General features: G+C 42.6%; 1 protein-coding gene across 1 annotated transcript; it reads right to left on the reverse strand.

The window, feature by feature from the left end:
- Positions 1-10,354: 10,354 nt before the first annotated feature.
- On the reverse strand, positions 10,355-23,236 carry LOC145413475 (adipolin-like). Its single transcript, XM_080283173.1, has 6 exons — positions 23,066-23,236; positions 16,844-17,087; positions 15,777-15,931; positions 14,650-14,843; positions 12,254-12,373; positions 10,355-10,412 (listed from the first exon to the last, which is right to left on the reverse strand). The coding sequence occupies exons 1-6, from the start codon at positions 23,234-23,236 to the stop codon at positions 10,355-10,357; spliced, it is 942 nt and encodes a 313-aa protein (XP_080139299.1).
- Positions 23,237-25,189: the final 1,953 nt, after the last annotated feature.

The raw sequence follows: 25,189 nt of genomic DNA on the forward strand, positions 1-25,189 counted from the left end.
ACACCTCCGAACCTTTCTCTTCTCTCCACACACCTCAAAACCCTTCTCTTCTCTCCACAAACCTCCAAACCTTTCTCTTCTCTTCACACACCTCCGAAGCTTCTCTCCTCCCCAAACTACTCCACACCTCCCAGTTATATAGCTTTCTTCTTTCCTCCACACATTTCCTCCTCTACACTACACCTCCATGGACAGATCTGTTCTTCACTGTACAACTTCACACCACCTATTGCTAGACCCTCCTCTCCTCCATACAACTCCACTCCACACCTCCCAGTTCTTGCCTTCTTTCCTCTACACCACACCTTCACTAATGGATCTTACCAACAACACGACTCAGTTCTAACCCCCTCACTCTACACACCTCCACCTCCTCTTTCTACACCTGCCAACGTCACCTGTCACTGAACATAGCCAGAATTTTGATAATGAGTTTTTTTCTTTAATAATTTCTCTACTTCCTCTTGAACACTCCAGGGGTGGTGTTAGAATTAGATGTTGATGGGAACATAGTACAGAGCAGCAGTTGTGCTCTGCTGAGCTGTACACTTTCCGTGCACAGCAAGGTTATAAAGCCGTAGTTTTGTTTCCTGATGTTCAAGACCCCAGTTTTTGCTGAAGGACGACCTGTTGTTTTATTTCCCAAAGGTGTACTTCTGTGCTACTTTAGTGTAGCACTGTACACGGTGTTACGAGTCCAGGTGTTGGTTTAGTTTCCTTGTGTTACTCTGATGGTGTTAAGTCTCCTGGCTGACCTCTCTCACTGCTGTAGCACAAGTCCCTGTGTCAGGCCTCATAGCGCAAACTCCAACCCGCCCCCTCCATTCCCCTCTATCCCTCTCGCTCTCCCTCTCTCTCTTCCTGTGTGTGTGTGTGTGTGTGTGTGTGTGTGTGTGTTACACACAGGTTGTAAATGAGATGTAGGTTACTAGGTAGATAAATAGTACAGTATTGTACGTATTTGTGTGTGTGTGTGTGTGTGTGTGTGTGTGTGTTTGTGTGTGTGTGTGTGTGTGTGTGTGTTACACATAGGTTGTAAAAGATGTGTATGTTACTAGGTAGATAAATAATACAGTATTGTACGTGTGTGTGTGTGTGTGTGTGTGTGTGTGTGTGTGTGTGTGTGATAGAGAGAATGTATGTATGTAATGGCCATATCGACCCCTATTCAGGTAGGGTCAGTATTTTTCTCATCAACATGCCACTCCTCACTGTTACCTAGGATATATCGTTGTAAAACTCCTCCTATAACCTTCCCCTACCCCCCACTTCTCTCTCTCTCGTCTTCTCGCCCTCATTCCTTTCTACACTCCTTCCTCCTCCTCCTCCTCTTCCCTCCCTCACCCCCTCCTTTCTCCCTCTCTTTTTTCTCTTCCTTCTCTCTTCTCCTCTCCCTCTTTCCTTTCTCTCTCTCTCCTTTCTTCTCTCCTTTCCTCTCCCTCATCCCCTTCTTTCCTCCCTCCGTTTCCTGTTACTTCACCTTCCTCTCTGCTGTCTCTCCTCTTCTTCTCTCCCCATTCCTCTCTGCTCTCTCTCCTCTTCTTCTCTCCCCATTCCTCTCTCCTCTATTCCTTCTCTCCTCTCTCTCCAATTCTTGTTTCTTTCTCATCTCCCTTCTCTCCTCACTCTCTTCATTTCCTTCATCCTAACCCCCCTTTCGCTCCCTCTCCTCTCCTCACCATTTTCTTCTTCCTTCTTCATCCTTTCCTCCTCCCTCTTCCCTTCCTTCTCCCTTTTCCCTTTCCTCTCATCTCGTTTCCCTCCCCTCTGTCTCTTCTTATCTTTCCTCTCCTCTCCTTTCCTTCTCTCTCCTTCCTTCTCTTCTTTCCTGACTTCATAACCCCCCCTCCCTCTGACCTATTGACCATTCATTGCCGTTCTCATTAGCATCTTGGTCCTGCTCACAATACACTTGTACACACACACACATGACATGTATATGCAGACACACTTACATTCACAGAAACATACAAGTACATTCACATACACATGCAGGCATATTCATGCACACACACAAACAAATACACATACAGGCGCATTTACATACACATTCAGGCACATTTACATACACATACAGCCACATTTACATACACATACAGCCACTTTCACATACACATACAGCCACAATTACATACTCGTATAAATACACATACAGGCCCACTTACATATACATACACATCCTATCACATTTGCATATATACACATATAAGCACATTTACATACACACACATACACATGCAGCCACATTTACATACAGATACGCATACAGCCACATTTACATACGCATATAGGTACATTTAAATAGACAGACAGATATTGAACACATACATTACTGTACAGCATTGAGTTGTGAGAGGCAGACCAAACCATCTCTACCTCTCCTCGTTTCCTCATCACAACACCAATACACTCCATTCCCATCCTTCCCCCCAAACCGTCTCAATCTACCCCTCCTCATGACAACAATACACTCCAATTTCATCCATCCTCCCAAACCATCTACTCCTCCTCATCACAACACTAATACACTCCACTTCCATCCTTCTCCTCAAACCATCTCAATCTAACCCTCTTCTTCACAATGCCAATATAATCTAGCCGAATCCTTCCTCTCAAACCATCTCATTCAACCCCTAGTACAATACCAACATACTCCAATCCCATCCTTCCTCCCAAACCATCTCAATCTCTCTTCATCACAACACCAATACACTCCAGTCTCATCCTTCCTCTCAACTCTTCAGTTGTAAACCTAGCCCCCCCCAAGCCTCGCATTCAAGAACGCACTACACATTACAATAAGACAAAGGAATTAAAAAAAAATCCACAGAGACAGTTCATTCAAAAGAAGAAAACTGATAATATGGACGAAAATATAACTATTTTTTGTTAATCTGGAATCCACATTGATCATTTTGCATTACTGATTCCTTTACCTAATATTGTGACCCTCATTCTCGTCGGGTAAGAAGGTTCCCTGGCACCTCTTCCTCAGCGATTTACTTTTCGATATGGCTGGTTAACATAAATCTAGCACCTCTTCCTTAGCAATTTATTTCTGGATATGCTGGTTAATATATCTCTAGCACCTCTTCCTTAGCGATTTACTTTTGGATATGGTTGGTTAGTATCCTTTGGTACGTTACTTATGCAGTGCGTGGCGATATTGGAAGGGTTTATGTAACAGAAGAGGACAGTAGGTGTAATAAGCCAAATAAATCGCTTAGGAAGAGGTGTTAGGGAACTTCCTTAACCGACGATCCTTGCCTTCGTATCACCTTAACAATAAACTATCACTAGGATGAATTCTTACCTTGAAGGCGTCGCAGTCCGCTAGACCACAGACGACTACGTGATGGTATTGGCTCAGTAGTCCAGTACCTTAGTGTGCTTGAATCCATACTCGGCTGGCACCATGTCTAACAAGAATAAATCGGAAAACTGTACAGGTTAAGATGTAGCCGTATGCTTAAACATCAAACCGCTAAGTGGATGGCAAGGTCCCTATTTTTGACGACAATTTTTAAAGTACGGTACGTGAGTCAGATGGACGTACCTATCCTTCACACAGTGTGTGTGTGTGTGTGTGTGTGTGTGTGTGTGTGTGTGTGTGTGTGTGTGTGTTAATGGTAACACTAGTAACATTCAGGCTCCTATGACTCACTGACCTGAATAAACTCGTCTGGCGTAAAGCTGGAATAGAATACCAGAGTTGTGCCGACGCTGTGAGTGTTATTGAAGGCTATATCTAACACCTTTTCTAGCACGAATTCTGCACGCCATAATACCGTAAGAGGTGGCCGTTTATTTATGAGTTACAGTAGTTGTTTTATGGGGAGGGGTACTAACCCTCCGCCAACCTACTTGTTGACACGTCGGAAACACTTATAGATTTATAATATGGTTACCACCCAGCTTTGTAAATGGTTTCCTGGCTTACAGGAAACCATTAGGCTTGTCAATGTAAAGACAACTGAAAAGGAAAAAAAAAAAAAAGAGTAATAAGAAGTTACAGGACGGGTAGGAGAAATAGGAAGAGAGGAGGTCAGACACAGAAAGAAAATGATAAAGGTGAAGGAAGAAGTAGGCAGCACTACATCAAGTGAGTGGGTAATGGTTGCCATAAGTCTGCCCCTAGCTATAGCATTTCATTGCAGTGAACGTTAGATGATTTCACTCAGCTGTGTGTGAGTCATAGGAGCCTAAGTGAGTCAACACTGTCACCATTAAACCACTCACATTCGGAAAACCTCTATTCTATTCCAGCCAACGTCTCACAATTTTATCTAGCCAGGAGTGTTCAATGGAAAGTGTTTGAAGAAGTAACCTGAGATTTTACTGAATATGTACCCATACTCTACTGTTAGTCTATTGTTCTATCTATCTATCTATCTATTGCCAGACGCCTCAATCCCGTTTGGGGTGGCCACAAACAAATCGCCTCCAAGTCGCCCTGTCCCCCGCCATTTCACTCCCCTGCTCCCAACTCACACCCCCCTCTCTCATATACCTCTCCACCCCATCTCTCCACCTCATCCTCGGCCTCCCCCTCCCTCTTTCCCCCTCCACCTCACTCACATACACTCTCTTCGTCAGTCTTTCACCCTCCATCCTCTCCACATGGCCAAACCACCTCAGTGTGTTCCTCATAACGCTTCCTATCACATCCACATCAACACCACAACGCTCCTTTATAACCTCATTCGTCAGCCTGTCTCTCCATGTGACTCCACAGGCTCCTCTTAAATAACTCATTTCCACGGCTCTCACTCTTGACTTGTGTCCTTCCAACAACGTCCAAGCTTCACTTCCGTACGTTAGAGTTGGTATCACAATACTGTCATGTAGTAACTTTTTCACTTCCATGCTCACTTCCCTGTTTCTTATCACTGCTTTCAAAGAACCAGCAACCTTTCTTCCCTGCTGTACCCTTTCAAGCACTTCACCCTCCAAACCTCCATCCTTACTCATCACACTACCCAAGTACTTAAACGTACGTCTATTGTTACGGCCTAGTATTCAAGGTGGCAATGGCGGGTGCTGGCGACAATCATCCTCTCACTGGATGTAATGATTGCTTCTTCCTTCCACTTTCTCGCTCTGTTTCTGTGTCTGCCCTCCTCTTTCCAATTTTTCCCCTTCCTTCTTGTCACATTCTATTATTCTTCCTTCCACTTAAGGTGGCTCTGCTTTATGTGACAAGACGGAGGGTTTCCTGTGACGCAGGAAACCATTTACAACACTGGGTGATGACCATATAATCAAATTACGGGGTGAAGTGAAGCCTATTATGGTGCCCCTATTAACTGGTGGAGAGATGCAAATGCGGCGTCCATAAAAGAACCAAACCTACACACTGTTCCCCACGTCTCGCTGTCATGAGGCAATGTCAGCCGCAGGGGAACATCGGTTTAATGCTCGAGACCACCCTGCTGGGGCAGTTGCTTTCCTGTGGTTAATGGGTTTGCTCGAGCAGACAGAATGGGGTTGCTCAGCAACAACAAAAGTATTCAAGGTGGAAAGTTAGCAATTTTAGGACAAGTTAAAGTAAAAAGAGTATAAAGATTTGGGGTTAGAATCCTGAGGCTGGTCAGGCTTTGGAACAGGTATACCAGTAGCTGTTGCTCATATTAACTATAGTTCTTTTATTTTAACTTGGTCCAGATTGTCGTCCTTTTCAAGCTTATTTCATGTAACTCAGTGACAGAAGAAGACAATGTTATGGCTCAACATCCTTTCCACACCACTTCTTTGTGACTACCATCAGCGTTCATGATGGAGAGATGGCAATTTTAAGGCCAAGTTAGAGTAAAAAGAGTATAGGTACTACAGTGGACTACCCTTGGCTTGTGCTAAGGCTGAATAACACTGAATATTATACAGTCATCACCCGACCCTGTTGACTTCCATTTTTTAATGACTAACCTCCCATTCAGTGATATATTATCATCATCATCATCATCATTAGTAGTAGTAGTAGTAGTAGTAGTAGTAGTAGTAGTAGTAGTAGTAGTAGTAGTAGTAGTAGTAGTAGTGGTAGTAGTAGTAGTAGTAATCAATCAATCAATCAATCAATCTATCGATCAATCAATCTTTTATTTCGTAGATAAATTACAAAGAACAAATCATTATATATCGTTTATACGAATACAGATTTAATACTGTATGTATACATCATTTACGTGTATCAATCTAACCCTTCGTAAAAAAAAAAATATTTCGGTGACATAGCCTACTGTGCGTTTTAATGCGCCAATATTAATATATACATAAATACATCACGTAACACACATAATGAATGACATCTATATTGATCTATGTTCAGTGTATGATTCAGATTAAGAATAAATAAAAAAGTGAATCCTAAAACAGTGAGGGAACTGTACGTTTCTTATGCCTCTGTACCCACACTGTTCTGACTCTTACTACATCCATGCTATGGGAAGACACATCTACATTATATGTCTTGAAATAATTTAAGAACATGGAAGCAAAAATATCCGCCTGTCAAAATAGGCAAGTTTAATTTAATAATTTAGCTTGGTGATCTGAGTGGTCTTTTAATGTATCGTACATTTGTAAGGGCCAAACGATGCCTTAAGAGTTGCTGATTACTAGCCTCAGCAATTTCATGGTTACTGGCATTGGCTAGAACACCTATCATCTCTTATAAGGCTTTAGCGTGGGCTATCTCGTATGCTCTTAAAATTATTGTGCTAAAAATATTCTTACTGGTCCACAGACAAAGACCATAGTCAGGCTTATAATATGCATTAAATATAAATAAAATTGTATTGTTAGGTGGTAGGTGGGGGCGCTCACCATCCACTCACTCGATGTAGTGCTGCTTTCGGTGTCTGCCCTTTCCTCTCTTCCTTCCTTCCTCTTCTGTCTTTCTTTCCTTCATTCTTTCCATTTCATTTTGCCTGCTGGTGACTTTACACTCCCTCATGTTTTTTTTTTTTCTTCATTCTTCCCTCTTCTTTTTGCCTATGGGTGACTCTAGATTGAGTGACAAGCCAAATGGTTTCCTGTACACCACGAAACCATTTATTACGCTGGGTGGTAATCATATAAGCAAATTATGGCGCCTGGTGGTTTAGTGGGTACTTAAGGCGCTCCAATTGGATTGAGCCTGTGTAGGTTTATATCCATGAGGTGGTTGGGGCTTATTGCTCACGTAATGCCTCTCAGGGATGAGTAAGGCTGGTCACTCTCATCTTAAATGTCATGACCAACTTGCCTAGCCCTGGGCTCCTACGCTCCTCATGGAGCAACATAGGATTGGATGATGGGTGGATGGATGGACATTCACTGAGATAAAATTCGTTTACATAGTTAAATTTTCCATAAAAATGATTTAGCCTTTCTTTCTATACCTTTGTTATCTTTCAGGTTGAAATATATAGAGTGACCTAAATAATCACAGGACTTAATTTAAAGCATATCATCACCTAGCGTTATAAAAGTTTCTTCTCTGTAATTTACAACCTTACCATACACCACACACTTAATATTTTTGTTTATTATTAATTTAAGCCTTTGAATATTATCACAAAACCTTGTATAAATTCCATCCAAACTGTGATATGAGTTTGCAAGTAAGACGATGTCATCGGCATACGATATGACCCAAGATGCATTCTTCGCTTAAACACGTATTATCACATAAAATTCTATCAATATACTTAAATCAAAAAGGTGATGAAACTCCCCCCGGCCTTGCACCATGTTCTATATTCGTAAAGTGAAAATCCCCCTCATAACCTTGCCACTTAATATTTGCCAGTTGGTTAGGTATATAATACATTATTATAAAAATCAAATCAGATTGAATTCTAAGTTCAACAGGTTTTTTACCTAGGATGAAATGGTCAACCATGTCAAAAGCCTTTGACGAGTCAACAAATATAATAAGGCCCTTATTAACTGTATTTATGTTTTCGTACATAATTTCTTTGAAAACATAGCATGCGTCTGTCGTGGACAGGTTACGACGAAGACCAAACTGTCTTTCATTTACTGCTATCTTTTCTTTTAAAATATGTATTTAAAATACAAATCCAATAATTTGACCAGGAACGACGATTGCATAAATGGACTTAGTTCCCTGAATCCGTAATGTTCTTTTCACGTTTTTTATAATAGGGATAATAGTAATAATTTTGCTAAGGAACAGTGCAATATTAATGTATTATGAAAGTGATAAGTTTGCTAAGAATTTATCTGATGCTTTTCTTAAGGAAGACAGAATGGGCCCCATCGTGGCCGATCCCATTATTTACCCGTACCAAAAGTCTTCTCAGTGAAACAGATGAGACACGAGGGCACAGCCTCACACCACGTCGCCACAAACTTTTAAAATAAGCCATAAAGTCCTCTCTATATTATCATCCACACCCAGCTGACTCAACAAATATTTTTCAATAAAAAGATAACAATTTCTTCCTTCTTGATTATACCATTAATAACAATCGTCCCTTCGGCCCTTCCTTTCTTTCGTTTTACCTCTCGTCACTGTAGTAGTAGTAGAAGTAGTAGTAGTAGCAGTAGTAGTAGTAATAGTAGTAGTAGTGGTAGTAGCAGTAGTAATAGGGGAACTACTACTACTACTACTATCACTACGACCACTACTACAACTACTATTGGTAGCTAGCTAGTAGTGATGGTGGTAGTAGTAGTGGTAACCCAAGGTTCATCTAAACGTGAACCCCGGTGGACTGCAGGCTGAAGCTGTCCTCATCCCGCAGTCCACTATCCTTCTCTGCAGGAAGAGTAGAGAGCTTGAGGACGTCTGCATAACCGGGCTACTCCACCGTCCAGTTACATCTGTGCCACCGTGTGAAGGCGCCTCTCTCCAGGGAAGGTCCTAAGTAAGGTTCAAAAAGTACTCCCTATGCGAAGTAAAGGTGTCTGAAAGTAGCGTTCATTAGCTCCTTCCAAACTAGAGCTCTTTACTTACGTCGAACAAAGCCGTCTGGTAATAGCAAGAATAAAAAATAATACGTCATCGGATTGAGGGGATTGCTAATAAGACCATATGCATACTAGTCTCTTAAAAGTTGATCCATTTTGTACCAGCAAGGACGCAAGACGCAAAACATCTCTCTCTCGCTATAAAACCCTCTCAGCATGGTGGCATCATTAACTATACAATAGATCTTTCACCCTGACTTGGCCCAGATTTTCACCCTTTTTTCGGCTTATTCATGTAGCTCAATGGCCCAAAATGACAATACAACGATTCCATAATCTTCCTACAGCAGATTCTAGTATTAATCTTTTGTTACAGCTCAGCATTCAAAAGGGAGAAATAACATTTTTAGGCTACGTCATAGTGAAAAGACTAGTCAATACATTCAACACAGAGACCACCCAGAAAAAATATCTACAGGTCCATGGCCTACAGTTTCTCATTAATAACTTAAATGTAAATGACCTACACACCAAAAGTACAACACACGGACCCAATCACTACCCCATAAACAGTGCATGGCTAGTATTTACTTTAAGGGCTTCTCTTTTTTGATGGATATTTTCCCTTACCATTTATTTTTAACCAAACTTGGATTGATTTGATAATATAAATCAAACTAATCTCATCTAACCAAGAGAATTTATAACATACAGATCGTGCTACTTCACCATGTCCAACAAAAATGGCGGTCTACATCCTCGACCAAAAACCTCGTCCTCTTCACGGCTTACCATAAGAGTATATACTGGGATATCTTATGCTATGCTGCCGAGAGAGAGAGAGAGAGAGAGAGAGAGAGAGAGAGAGAGAGAGAGAGAGAGAGAGAGAGAGAGAGAGAGAGAGAGAGAGAGTCCCAAAGTTTTGCGACACACACACAAACGCAGTGTCCCAAAGTTTCGCGACACACACACAAAAGTAGTGTCCCAAAGTTTCGCGACACACACAAAAGTAGTGTCCCAAAGTTTCGCGACACACACAAAAGTAGTGTCCCAAAGTTTCGAGACACACACAAAAGTAGTGTCCCAAATTTCCCAGTACAAGAGGAAAATCTCATTTGCAATATCTACGTCAGAGCTCAAACATGTGCTATTAAACTCCTGTTGTTATAATTCTATATACACAACCTGTCAAACTTGAATTGACTACTACAGATCTCGAACCTCAAACTCGAGTTGCGATAATTCTCTATATACATTGAAGTGAGACGATACTGACTGCAGGATTTGAACAGTTCCTGATTTCACTTAACAAATTAACACAAACACAATCGGAAAAAAAACAACAACTTCATTACGAAAGCAAAAGCAGCTTTCCATTGCATCAAATCCGTTGTTCATAAATTTCCGCTATTTCTTTTCTTTTTCTATTTTTTTTTTCTTATGTCCCAATAAGCGCTGCCGAGAAACTGGACCCAGTGCCGGCTTGCAGTGCTCGCCTGGAGAAAGTTAAAAGGAATTAATATCATGACGAAAAACACCAGTGTTGTCCATATATTACATATGCCCTGTTTTTGTGTGCTGTGGGGACAGTTGTGTCTGCTGGTGTGAAGTGTTAAGACATTTTGGCTGCTTTCTTAAATTTCTCGTCAGCTCTGCAATGAGTGGACGTATGAAAGCAAACAACATTAAGCAACAGATGGGTTGTAGGTGGTGGAAAATAATGCAGGGTAGACACTAGTCATGAAAATGTGTGTGTGTGTGTGTGTGTGTGTGTGTGTGTGTGTGTGTGTGTGTGTGTGTGTGTGTGTGTGTGTGTGTGTGTGTGTGTGTGTGTGTGTGTGTGTGTGTGTGTGTGCGCGCGCCACTTAGGCACTAATACCCACTGTCTGTACTGAATTCATGCATGGACTGTCTCGTCCATAACTGATGCACTGAGCTGGAGTGTTTTTCATGATATGTCCGAATGGGTTTGTGGCATATCAGTTCGGTCTGTACTGTAGAAGTTCAATTAATCAAACTTGGATGGATAATAAATGGAACACTGCAATGTATGTCACGATACTAGATTTAAATATCACCATACTGATATGAGGCTCCAAAGAATATGTTACCATACCACAGATCATAATATGTTCTAACCTGACGAAGATTCCTAACCTCTTTTAGTAGTGTTAATAGCCAAGTGTAATCAGACTGGTGGGTTGATTTGATAGGTAATCAAAGAGATTCCTTCACTACTCATAATTAAATTTGTCGAATTTCATTCAATCAAAACTCTGTATTCAAGTTGTGGGGGTGGCTTAGCTCCGTCAGATGAACACAAAACAACTACAGTAGGCCTATGAGATAGGCAGGATTATAGTTCATGACACTCGAATGATTGTTGCAATTGTCGCAGACAAAAGCAAGCAACAAAGACAAAAGCAATTACAAAAGCAAATGCAAAGGTCACGGACAAAAGCAAGCGACAGTGCAAAGCAGAAGTCAAAGACAAGAGTACTCGCTAAAGGGAAAAGAGAAGGAAAAAAAAAAAACAATAAGACAAAAGCAAGTGACCAAGACAAAGGCAAGCAAAAGACAAAAGCAAAGGTCACGGGTAAAAGCAAGTCGCAGACAAAAGCAACAAAGTTAAAAGCATACAGAAAAGGGCAAAAGAAAACGACAGAAAAAAAAGCAAAGGTCACGGGCAACAGAAAACAACCAAAGACAAAGGTCACGCACAAAAGAAATCAACAAACCAAGGCAAAGGTCAAGGGAAAGAGAAAGCAATAGACCAAAGCAAAGGTCACGGGCAAAAACAAGCAACAAAGAAAAAGCAAAGGTCATGGGCAAAAGCAAGCGACAAACGAAACAAGCAAATGTTACGGTCAAAATAAAGGCGAGAAAGAAAAAAAAAGGGAAAGATCAAGGCAAAACCCAGCGACAAAGAAAAAGCAAAGCCACTGGCAAAAGCAAGCAGCAATGACAAAAACATGTGCCAAAGTTTATGAGAGCATTTAAAGGCGGTTTTTAGCACAAAGAGAATAAGAGACTGACTTGGAGAGTGTATGCGAGTGGGGTGGAATGGGAGGGGAGCGGGGGTGGGGAACCGAGAGTGGGATGGAGTGGAGAGGAATATGAGTAAGGGTGGTTTGAACTGGAGAGAGATGGCAGCCTGATGGCGGTGGGCAGAGGGTGATGTGTGCTGCAGAGAGAGGGCAGGCTAATGGCGGAGAACAGGGCGACATGGAGGGGTTTCGTTTGTGGCCACATATCCCTGGATTAAGACGTCTGGCTATATTTGTAGAGAGGCTGATAGGTAGACAGTTAAACAGGGAATATGGGATAAAATTCTTACTTGGTCGGGTTGTCCACAGCAAGGAGAAGCGTGTCTCCCCTCAACAGCATAACGTGACCCACTAATACTGCCGTCACGGAGCCCTCACTACCTATGCCACCAGACCATTTAAGCCGTCGCCTGTTATAATAATAAATAATAATAATAATAATCATAATAATAATAATCATAATAATAATAATAATAATAATAATAATAATAATAATAATAATAACAATGATAATAATAAATCTTCTATCTATTTATCTATCTATAGCCAGACGCCATAATCCCGTAAGGGGTGGCCGTTTGTCTTTGAGTTAGTGGTTTTAAGGGGAGGGGCACTAACCCTCTGCCAACCAACTTGTTGACACGTGGGAAACACATGTGGGTTGGTTATATGGTTACCACCCAGCGCTGCAAATTGTTGCCTGGCTTACAGGAAATCATTAGGCTTGTCACTCTCTGTAAAGTCACCTGAAAAGGAAAGAAAGGTAATAAAAAGTGACAGGAATGATGAAGAAAATAGGAAGAGAGGAGGGCAGACACAGAAAAAGAATACTAAAGGTAAAAGAAGAAATAGGCAGCACTACATTAAGTGAGTGGATGATGGTCGTCACCACCCACCACATCATAATCATCATAATCATAAATCATCCATCCATCATCTAATCCCATATCGCCCCATCAATAGCGTAGGGTCCAGGGCCTACGCTACTCAGTCTTGACATTTAAGGGAAGGGTGACCAGACTTTTTGGAAAGACACAAGTCAAGAGTGAGAGCAGTGGAAATGAGTTATTTGAGAGAAGCATGTGGAGTTACATGGAAGGACAGACTGAGAAATGAGGAAGCGAAGGAGCATTGTGGTGTAGATGTGAATGTGATGGAAAGCGTTAGGAGAAATACGCTGAGGTGGTTTGGCCATGTGAAGAGGATGGAGAATACGAGACTAACTAGAAGAGTGTGTGTGAGTGAGGTGGAAGGGAGGAGAGGGAGGGGGAGGCCAAGGATGAGATGGAGAGATGGAGTGGAGAGGTATATAAGAGAGGGGTGTGTGAACTAGGGGGAGGGCAGTGAAATGGCATGGGACAGGGTGATATGGAAGCGATTTGTTTGTAGCCACCCCTTAAGGGATCAAGGCATCTGGCAATAGATGGCCTGTGACCAGCCTCACTTTTCCCTGTGTGGCATTATGAAAGCAATACGCCCCAATGACCCCTAAATGAAAATACAAGCTCCGTCCGGTTAGGGCGTCTTAGCCCACTAGACCACCAGGCGTCATACTTTAGTTAAATGGTAAATGATGATGATGACGATGATGACTGATGAAGATGGTAAATAAGTAATAATAATAATGATGATGATGATAATAATAATAATAATAATAATAATAATAATAATAATAATAATAATAATAATAATAATAATAATAATAATAATATCATTAATAATAATAATAATAATAATAATAATAATAATAATAATAATAATGGCTGAATTTTAGTTTCTCAAGAGCATCAGTTTTCTCCACTAGCACAAAAAAACTTGAAACAACATGATAATTCATTAGTACCGCGTCAGAACAGCGGCGTCTAAGAGAAGCAGTTACCATACTCTCTTAACTTTAACCTGTAACAAGAGATCATAATATGGCGCTATAGTACTTTCTCCTTAACTTGGTCCAGATATTCGTCTTTTTACAGCTTACTTCACGTAACTCACTGGCAAAGCATGACAATGCCACGGCTCTACATCCTTTTCATAGCACTTTTCGTAACTAGCATTATATTCTAGTGTTAAACTATTGTTACAACTCGGCATTCAAAACGGAGAGATGGCAATTTTAGGTCGGTAAGGTAAAAGAGTATAGTTACGATGAGCTGTGGAATTTGTAGTGCCATAGTAAAATTTTATTCTGCCACTAAGAAAAAAAAAATTGTCTTTTCATCATCTTCCAGCTCCTTGTAAAGTGTCCAGTACTGTATTTACCTTCAATTGTCTTTTTCTCAGGGTGTAAGAATCCACAACCATTTCTCTTTAGAGTTCAGGCGAGTTTCTTCATCAAACAGAGGTGCAATTAATGCAGGAAGCTTAAACTCTAGTCTATGAAGCACCATGCCTACTCTGAGTATGAGCAAGAACTGGACGGAATCGTGACGGATGGTGTGAATACACGGCACAGGTGACAGAACGTTGAAAGTTGACGTGAGGTGATGGAACTGTGACATGTCGAATTGTGTGAATCAGCTGCCGCGTTATAAGAACGCCCCTCAATTAAAAGGAGGTTGGTAAACTGAAGGAGGGCAAGCTGAGCCTGCAGTCCACTGGGTTTATGCTCAAATGAGCCTGGGGTCATAAAAGAAACAACAGTTTCTCCCTATCTCACTTCTCTACCTAAAATCTTTCCCCACCTCACCTCTCTCTGGTACAGGTAGTGATGCAGAGGTAGACGCTGATGTCCTGATTGGCTGACGTTCTGTGAGGAGGTGCAAGGAGAGGCAAAGGATGCAGGACAAGTGAGGCGGTCACTTGGTATATGCCTCTTCGTACAGCCGTGAATCCGCCATGTTCCACAACCATACGACGCTCGAACACTCCAGGCGTGAAGGTCTGAGGAAAAGACTGTGCTTTTATACTCTGTATGCATTAACTTAAATGCCCGTGTGCATCAGCAAAGGACTCCGTGACTATAATAAAAAAGTTCTGGGAGAGTGTACAATCATCCTTGGAAACGTCTGACTGTAGCAGTGTGATATGAATGATGAAGTGGGGAATGCGAGAGCAAATGAAGTGGTTGGACAGTGGGATGTATCAACTGAAGTGGATGGGAATGGTGGTGCCCTGGTGGACATTTTTGTCGGAGGGGTTTAACAGCCAATACCATTTTCAGGCGCAAGTTGAACCTCAAGTACACATGAAGACTCTGAAGAATAATAAGAAGGTTGGGAAATAAATGGTTCAACTTTAGGCACTGATCTCTGATTATTACAGTTCATAGCAGTGTTAAAGATAAAGGTGTACATGAGCGAGGGGTGAACAGAGGTAAAGGAAAATACGAGGAAGCAGTTGCTGCAATGAGTAGAAAAACTAGAGGAGGAGGAAAAGGTGTAGAGTAAAAGGAGAAGAGAAGCAACTGATCATATACAATTTGGAGCACATAAAAGAAGTGAAGTTGGAAGGTGAACACAGAAGAAATTTGCGCATCATGAGAGGTGGCGTGTTGGGTTAAAACAAGGAGGTAAGGAGTTAAAAGGATCAATGTGGTGAAAGAAACTGTAGAATCGACTGGGAAAGCATACAGACTGGATGGGAAGTAGAGGATTAGAGGATATGCGTGACGAAAGAGACAGTTGTGAGGTGAGATGAGGAGAGAGGTTAACAGATTACTAAGAAAGTAAGTGAAGAGCATATGAGGAATCTGGAAAAAAACAGAATTTTATTTTATTTTATTATTATTATTTTTTTTGAGAGAGAGAGAGAGAGAGAGAGAGAGAGAGAGAGAGAGAGAGAGAGAGAGAGAGAGAGAGAGAGAGACTGACTTACTATAGTGAAGCTGTCGACGATGGAAAGCGCGGAAGCCCTAAGCACTGCGGGGCGTGGAAGAGTAGCGGTGAATGCAGCTCTAACCCTGCCTCTCCCTGAAAACCTTGCCAACGCATTCTCCGTCACGTTCAGCGTGTTGTTCGGTCGCAGAAACTCTGTTGGCAGGATGATCCATCATCAGTCATCATCACCATCATCATCCCACCTCTTCTCATCCACAGGTGGGGTGGGATAGGGTTAAAAAAGCATTAAAAACATGAATGATGACGGGACGAAAAAGAACAGCAAGCTCAAATCTCATTCACTCACCACTCATCACTCACCCATTCAAGCCCCCGAAATCCTGACTCCATCTCAGAATCATATTAACGTACGCAACCATAATCTTGTGAGGTTAGGAGGCGTTCTGACACATCTCCCTAAGCGGCTTGTTTTGCGTATTATACTTTAGCTTTATCTTATAATCTGTTTGCGTCGCTTTACTATCGACACAGTAAGGCAGAAGACTGTCAGTGAATTTTAGCTCATGGTTATCCATCACATTCATACCTAACATATAATACCACAGGGAATCTTAATAGACACAGAAACATACCGAGCCTCTTAGAGTTTAAGAATATCAGTAAGCGCTAGCAGATTTAACTGAGATGCAGGGAGAGGTGCAACATCAAACGGAATTTTGTCCCTGACTGAACTATTATATAACCCTATCGATCTGATGACGTATTCTATCTGCTCTTACTAACTGAAACGATTTTGCATCTTACAGATTACTGGAACTGGAGGGGTTAAATGCAGCCCTTACTAACCCTTTCACTGTAAGAGATCTTCCCTGCGTCAAATAAATTAATAGTGGTAGATATAATAATATGATAAATAAGTCGCCAGACTAAGGAAGTTAATGCTAACAAAACTCATTCTTATAAGTGGCGACCGTAAGTACATTATTTCCTTTTGAAAATCTGAAACATATTAGATCAAACTAAAAAATAATCATATCCTTCTTCCCCTCTACTGTAACTCCCACCAACTTATACGAATCTCTCTCTCTCTCACTCTCTCTCTACCTGTAAGAAAGTCCTTGATATATTCTTCCATCTCATGGGTGCTCAGTGTCCCGCCTGCTGGGCCCTGCGGACCTGCGGGGCCCCTGCGTCCTGGGGGCCCCACAGGGCCCTCGCGTGGAATGGGGATCTGGTTCTTGCGGCTACGGTTGCGGCGGTTCTTGCGGTTGCGCCGCTGCTCCTTCTGACGCTTCGAGTTCTGGATGAAGGCCTCCCACGTCTTGCGCGGGTCCAGGGTCACACCGCGCTGGGGAGAGGTGGTGGTTTAGGTTCGTGCAGAAGAAATCGCTAATAAAGAGGTGCTACGACGTCCCCAATTCCACCTTTACAACGGGAATGTAATCTAAATAAATCAGTGAGGAAGAAATGTTACAAAGCTTCCTTTGCCGCTTACAATACGGCATTGTATTCTAAGAAGTTTTGGAAGATTTCATAATACTTCTTTCTTAACGATTTAGTCTACGCATTACATAGCACTATCCCTCTGTACGGTATTAAAGTAAACTGTCCATTTCAAAGCTATATAACTAACATACATGAGAATAAGTGATAAGAGAAGGAAGGAGATGAATGATCAAGCATATAAACAGTAAAACACGGGAAAAACAATAGTAGCTTACGGAGCAACCACATCACTTCTACCCTGGCCTGTTGTTGTTGATGTTGCTTGCTGGGGTTTAATGGCCATTACCCACTAGGAGGGGTATTATGCCAAACAAAACATTGAACGAAAATACAGAAAACGACAAATAAGGCAGGAGGACAGACGGCTGGTCTACGGAAACAAACGAGCCGGGAGCATAAAATAAGCACGAAGGTCAGCAAGGCTGATCGTCTCATTCCTGACACTCAGGTCAGATGGAATACCCACACCCAGGTCGTTCACCCCGAGAAGGTCGTACAGGGTCTTATAGTGAGACTCGCCGATCTGGTACGACCGGGTGTAGGCACCAAGAACCAAAAGGTTGTAGTGGGCAGAGAACTCGAGCTGACGGTCACTGACCTTAAGGACAGGGCGAGATGAGCCGTCCTCTGCTGCTGGAGGTGGGGAGGACCTGTCTACTTCCACCTCAGCCGAAGAGTTGGTCGATGCATCCTCAGCCGTTGAGATGGAGTCGGATGGAGAGGGCTGTCCCTCCTCATGTGCTGGCAACTGGTGGTCGCCGGCAGGAGGATCGGGAGACAGGGCAGTGGTTTGAACCCGACCCGGGTCAGTGATCGGTTGGCAGTTGCGCAGATTCAAAGGGACGTCCAGCCACCGCCACTTCCTATGTATCTGACGGGAGATAACAGGCTGCGACGGCTGGGGCCGATGCTCTCGACGATGAGAGGCAGAATGGACATCACGGGTGAAGCACTCAGGGATGACAAGGTGAGGCACCTCATTCTCCTAAGATCTTAGGGAGAAGAACGCCCAATGCCCACCTCTCACCCCCAAAGAAAGCCTTCATTGTTGCGATGCACATCTCAGTGATGGAGCAAACCTCTCCAGGGCTAGCAGGGTGCCTGGCTTGTTGCCACAGGGCTGGGCGGCGCAGTCGTGCATGGGAAGAACCCTGCATGGCCGCGCCCCCCTGGCCCAGTAACATTCCGTGCCTCAGGACCCTAAGGAGTAACAAAGAAGGAAAACTCCACCAGTTCGCCACCCTCGAGAGATGGAGTGATAATCCTGGCCGGGGCTGTACCAAAAGCGACCGACTCAGGGAGTCGCCTGTCGGATGCTGGTAGTCATATGGAGGGTTTGGAAGGGGCAGGACAGTGATAAGGTACAGACAGTGAAACAAAACACGGTTAAAGCAAACAAAGGTATGGTGTAGGTTTGGTTAAGATTGCTGCAGACAGGCGTTAACTTATGAACGTTCACCCTGTAAACTCAGTGGCAGTTGGTGAGGTTCGAACTTGCCACTCAGCGCGTCCTCTAAATGTGGGGCAGCACTAAACCAACTGAGCCACGGAGCCGCCTGCCGGATGCTGGCTGGCACTCTGTCCGGCTCCCACACGAGGCCATCTGATCCCTTGCCTGACCTTGAACCTGACACCCTCCCCCTACCCGCCATCCTCACTGACTCACGGTACTCTACTCTTTTAACTTTAAAAACAGCCGGTTTGTTTTCATCTGAGGGAACTGGGCCACTCAACAAGAATAATAATTCGGTTACTACATGCCTTTGGAACTACAGACAGTATATTTTCATCTGAGGGAAGTGAGTCACTTTCACAACTCAGATACAAAGTTGCGACCGCATGGAATTCGATCAGCCTTAGAAATGAGGTAGGAATGAAACTCCTTGGTAACTAAACAAATCCCTCCTACAAATTACTAAACATGGCCATTAATCAAGCTCCAAGGAGTTAGAGATCTTTGTCAGATGAAGACAAACGCGCTAGCCTATACCCCGTGAACTATGGCCAGTTTGTTTTCACCTGAGGGAACTGGGCCACTTTCACAACTATAATACTAAGAAACCGGAATTTCGAGTTGTGAATGGCACACTCCCGTCATATGAAAACAAATTGGCTATAATATGTAATCGTAGTGACGGAGTTAACATGGCCTACAACTGCCATCTCGCCACCTCGACTTCTGTGCTATATAACAAGTCATGAAGAAGTGACATAGAATGGCGCAACTCAACTACATAAACTACAAAAAGACGAATATACGGGCTATGTTAGATGAACAAACTATACTCTACATCCATCTTAGACGAGAACATTAATTTTCTCATAATCAGGAGCACTCTCATACTGTGCTTCAGCTATCAAACCAACTCTAGTATACTATTTACTTTAGACAACCTTATTAAGCTGAGAATTAGTGGTAAGTGCACCTAAGAATGTTAACCTGCCAAATGGATAAATAAACTGGCAAGAAACAAGTATGGTGTTGGAAAGAGATGCCTATCCGTGATGACAATGATATAAATGGGTAGGTCCTATGCCTGTTTTTTTTTTTTTTTTTTTTATGCCAGGAAGAAGGAACCAAAGGCCATGAGCCCGCAGTAACAGTTCCCTCCAAGAGAAAAACAAAATACAATATAGAGCCAAATTCAAGATCCGATCATTTTGAGATGCCTGGACACACTGCGTTTGAAAGACTGGAGATCATAGGCAGCAGGAAATACAGACAGAGGGAGACAGTTCCAGAGCTGACCTGTTGCATAAATGAAAGACTGGGAGTAACGGTTAACTCTTGCATTAGAGAGTTGGACAGAAAAAGGATGAGAGTTTGCTGCCAGACGGGTGCTACGCGCCCGTCGTAGAGGTGGAAGAATGCAAGCAGACAGTTCAGAGGAGCAGTGACCATTAAAGTAGCGATAGAAAAGAGATAAAGATGCAACAGTGCGGCGAAGAGACAGAGGTTGAAGGGAGTCAGTAAGAGGAGGAGAGTTAATGAGACGAAAAGCCTTTGACTCCACCCTATTGAGAAGAGCTGTATGTGGGGAGCCTCCCCACACATGAGAGTTGTACTCCACACAGGGGCGGATAAAACCCCTGTATAGAGTCAACAATTGTGCAAGGGTAAAGAAAGAGCGGAGTCAGCTTAGCACACCCAATCTCTTGGAAGCAGATTTTACAAGAGATGTAATGTGATCTTTCCAAGATAAGTCCCGAGTAAATGAAACCCCAAGCATGTTCAAGGATGATGCAGGATTAAGCTGAATATTATTAAACATTAGTGGGTATACCTGTGGAATATTTTGTCGGGTTGATAGGTGTAAGAACTGAGTCTTAGATGCATTAAAGACAACCATATTATTTTTACCCCAGTCAGAGATACGAGCCAAATCAGACATTAGGTGTGCCACAGCCTCATCCCTTGCTTGTTGAAGTAACTGTTGAGATGGGCGTTGCGGGAACCGAATGGAAAGGTGAAGGGTGGAGTCGTCAGCGTATGAGTGGATAAGGTTAGATGTACAGCTTAGAAGATCATTGATGAATAAAAGGAAGAGAGTTGGTGATAGGACAGAGCCCTGAGGAACACCACTGTTGATAGATCTAGGAGAAGAACGATGGCCGTCTACAACAGCGGCTATAGAACGACCAGAAAGGAAGCTAGCGATGAAGGCACGGATAGAAGGATAGAAACCGTAGGAGGGCAGTTTGGAAATTAAAGATTTATGCCAGACTCGATCGAAAGCCTTTGAGATGTCAAGTGCAATGGCAAAGCTTTCGCCAAAGTCCCGAAAGGAGGATGACCAGGAGTCTGAAAGGTAGGTGAGAAGATCGCCAGTGGAGCGTCCCTGACGGAACCCATACTGACGATCGGAAAGAAGGTTGTGATAGGAAAGATGCCTTAAAATTTTACTATTAGGAATTGACTCGAAAACTTTTGTAATACAGGACGTTAAAGCAATTGGACGATAGTTGGAGGGTTGGGAGTGGTCACCCTTCTTTGAGACTGGCTGAATGAGAGCAAACTTCCAGCAAGAAGGAAAGGTACAAGTTGATAGACAAAGGCGAAAGAGTTTGCCTAGGCAGGGTGTAAGCACAGAAGCACAGTTCTTGAGAACAACAGGAGGGACCCCATCAGGCCCATATGCCTTGTTAGTACTGAGGCCAGTGATGGCAGAAAAAACATCAACTGAAGAAATTTTAATGTCAGCCATGAGGAAGTCAGAGGGGGGAAGTGATGGAGGAACAGCACCGGAATCGTCTAAGGTAGAATTGGAGGAGAAAGTCTGTGCGAAGAGATCTGCTTTATCAGTAGAAGAAATAGCTACAGAACCATCAGAGTAGAAAAGAGGAGGGAAGGATGATGAGGTAAAGTCGTTAGAAAGATTTTTGGCAAGATGCCAGAAGAAGCGGGAAGAATTCGAGTCGGAGAGTTGAGAGCATTTAATATGGATGAAATTATTTTTAGTAGAGCGAAGAACAGACTTAGCACGATTCCGGGCAGAAACGTAAAGATGATGTGATTCAGGGGTGGGTTGGCTCCGGTACCTTTTGTAGGCCCTCTCCTTGTTGCGGACAGCATTAGAACAAGCGTGATTAAACCAAGGCTTTCTTGCATTAGTCAAAGGATATGAGAAAGGAATGTATGCTTCCATGCCCGAGAGAATAACCTCCGTAATGCGCAAGGCACACTCAGATGGCTCACGGCCATGGAAGCAATAATCATTTCAGGGAAAATCAAAGAAGTACTGCCTGAGGGCCTCCCAGTCCGCGGCTCCAAAATGCCACAGACGACGTTTCACTGGAGGGTCCACAGGCCGTACCGGAGTGATAGGACAGGTTAAGGTAATAAGGTTGTGATCGGAGGAGCCCAACGGAGAGAAAAGATTAACAGAGTAAGCAGAAGGATTAGTTGTGAGGAAGAGGTCAAGTATGTTGGAGCTCTCTCCAAGGCGGTCAGGGATACGGGTAGGGTGCTGTACAAGCTGCTCTAGGTCATTAAGGATAGAAAAGATGTAGGTTTGTTCACCAGGTGGATCCGTGAAAGGAGAGGAGAGCCAAAGGTGGTGGTGAACATTGAAATCTCCAAGAATGGAGATTTCAGAGAAAGGAGAAATGGATAGAATGTGTTCCATCGTAGAAGTAAGATAGTCGAAGAATTTTTGATAGTCAGTAGAATTAGGGGATAAGTAAACAGCACAGATATATTTAGTCAGAGAATGACAGGAAAGCCGAAGCCAGAGTGTGGAGAATTCAGAAGAATCAAGTTCAGGAACACGAGAGCAAGATAAGTCGTTGCGTATATACACACAACAGCCACCTTTGGCTTTGAAATGAGTATAGAGAAAGTAGGAGGATAAAGAAAAGGGTTTGCTGTCAGTTGCCTCAGACAGCTGAGTCTCCGTTAGAAAAAGAAGGTGAGGTTTAGAGGAGGAGACGTGGTGCTCAACAGAGCGAAAGTTAGAGGAAAGGCCGCGAATGTTGCAGAAATGAAGAAGAAGAGAGTCAGACCGTGGTTCCAGGCACCTTGAGTCGTCACCGGGAGACGGGCAGATGGTGGGGGCATTTATGGTCCCCCCCCCAGGGGACTCCGAGGCTTGATAAGACGACGCCATTTGGTTATACACAAGTCCTTCAACTCTTTCTTTATTCCCTAACAGGCAGATGATGGACAATAGGGGAGGGAGGGGAACTTCACAGCCTGCAGTCCACCAGGTTCACGCTCCGCTGAGCCTGGGGCCAGACACATTAAAAAAAAAAATATTAAAAAATTAAGAAAGTGCGCCCGGCCGCCCGCCCACCCACAAAACCAAAAAGAATTTCACTCACCTGCTCCTCCCTGCTGTCCTTAAACCAGACGCTCTGAAGATTTTGCAGGGTGTTGCTGTCCAAGGAAAGGTCTCGGGCTCGATTCCCGCCTCGCACCATACTCCTTACGCCCGCAGTCCCTCGCACCACCACCACCCCCGCCCACACCCACACCCACACCCACGCACGCATTTAGAAAGCAAAATCGAAGCCTTTGCGATATTTAAGGTTATTTCTTTATTATTTACTTATTTATCTATATACTTATTTTCTATACGGAGCTTGACCTTTAAGTGAACAACGTTGATTAAACGACTATGATTCTATTCAGTGCATTCTTGGCGTCTTTACATCAAGAACTTCGATCTTTTCCGAAAAAATCAGGTATGTTTTGCAACGATTTGTGTCTTTGTGAAAATTCACTTGGATCCTTTGCAAAAGTGAATTTAGGCCTTTTTATAAATGGAGGTATAGTCTACAGGGACTTGGATCTTTAAACTGAACTTGGATACTTTGTGAAAATGAATGCAGTGTATCCCTAGAGGGAGTTGGATCATCTGCACTAACTGACGGTATGGTCTGGAGAGAAAGTAAACTATTTTGATCCTTTTCAGTAATGAAGGTATTATTTTGCGAAGAAAATAAAAGACTGATTCTTCTCGATATCGTTTTGGGACTTAGACCCTTTGTGACCATAAGGATACCCTTTGGATATAATTTAAATGACTTCCATCCTTTCCGGTACTGACGCTACTTACTGCACAGAAATTACAGGACTCAGATGCTTCTCGATATCGTCTAAGCAGAAATAGAAGGACTCTGATTCTTTTCGACGATGAATTATTTGTTTGGGTTGGAATAAATGGAAACTTTCTATAATGAAGGCTTTGGCTGAATAGGAATTACTAAGCCTGGAGAAATTTTGAATAATGAGGATTTCATTCGGGTAGAAAATATATGAGTTGTGTTCTTTTTTTTCTTTTGGATCAAAATGAAGGGCCTTGGACCCTTTTCAACGATGAAAGTACCATTCAGGCAGAAATGAACAGACCTGGATCCTTTTAGATCTTGGCAGTATCAGCTGGGTAGAAATCACAGAAAGGATTTGGAACCGTTTATGTTGAATGTGGTATAGCTTGGGTTGAGATTAAAGGGTCAGTTTATATATACATATATGTATTTATATAAAACGAAGGTATCGTTGTGGCAGAAATTAACTACTTCTATGAGGATCCACTTTTTTCCCCATAAATGAATCGATTAACTGATAAATATTTACACTTAGCTAGAATCTTAGAAGCTCAACTGTATTTTAAGAAATTTCAGTACAATTTAAGTGGTTGTCAGACGTGAGGTTCCTTCGTTATAAAATGAATCGTATTTGTATTACTGGATTGGTTATAAGATAAATACTGATATCTGACTGTAATCTGTCGAAGAAAAGTTTGTTTAAGAAATCTGCATAAATATTATATCCTAATATTTTACTATAGTTATGAAATTAATAATTTTCTAAAACAGTTTGATTCTCCTTCTCTATTGAATATAATGTTTTTACGGAATCAAAATCCGTATAATAAAGTTTTCCTTTCATAAACTTTTTTTCTTCCCTCCCCTTTCCTCTCTCTTCAACCGACAGTACAACTGAGGACCTGGATGCAAGACTAGTGCAGGCCCTGTTCTGGGGAGATATTGGGACCCAGCAAAAATAGATTGTGTCTTAACAAACCTCGTTCAGTTGACTGGAATTTCTTAAAAATATTTATTTTAAGCTTTAGTCACTGATACGGTCACTTGTTCTGCACTGTAACTGAATATGAATCCTTATAATTTGGTCTATTTTGAAAAGCAGTATTTTCCTTTAAATTTCTACACTGGCGTTTGTAGGAATGCGTATGTGCGTGAGGTGGAAGGGGAGAAGGGACAGGCGGTGACTGAAGATGAGATGGAGGGATGGTAGGGAGAGATACATGAGTGTGGGTGGTGCGAGTTGGAAAAGGACAGCCGGATGGCGGAGAAAAGGGTGATCCTAAGGCGATTCGTTTGTGGCCACACCTATGGGATTCTGGCGTCTGGCTATAGAGAGGTAGATCTCTTGCAGTGTATATCCTTATTATTATTTTCTTGTTTCTGTTGATACTCCTT

This window comes from Coenobita brevimanus, chromosome 96 (assembly GCF_032717465.1).
Source record: "Coenobita brevimanus isolate Jiangsu-jjx chromosome 96, ASM3271746v2, whole genome shotgun sequence".
Taxonomy (NCBI): Eukaryota; Metazoa; Arthropoda; class Malacostraca; order Decapoda; family Coenobitidae; genus Coenobita; species Coenobita brevimanus.

Bases quoted from the DNA above. Each gene is read 5' to 3' on its own strand.
- LOC145413475 (XM_080283173.1), bottom strand. From the start codon at position 23,236: ATGCGTGCGTGGGTGTGGGTGTGGGTGTGGGCGGGGGTGGTGGTGGTG. The intron at 17,088-23,065 runs GTGAGTGAAATT...ACCTCTCCCCAG, and splicing joins AGGACAGCAGGGAGGAGCAG to CGCGGTGTGACCCTGGACCC. The intron at 12,374-14,649 runs GTGAGGTGGGGA...TTATTATAACAG, and splicing joins ACTACCTGTACCAGAGAGAG to GCGACGGCTTAAATGGTCTG.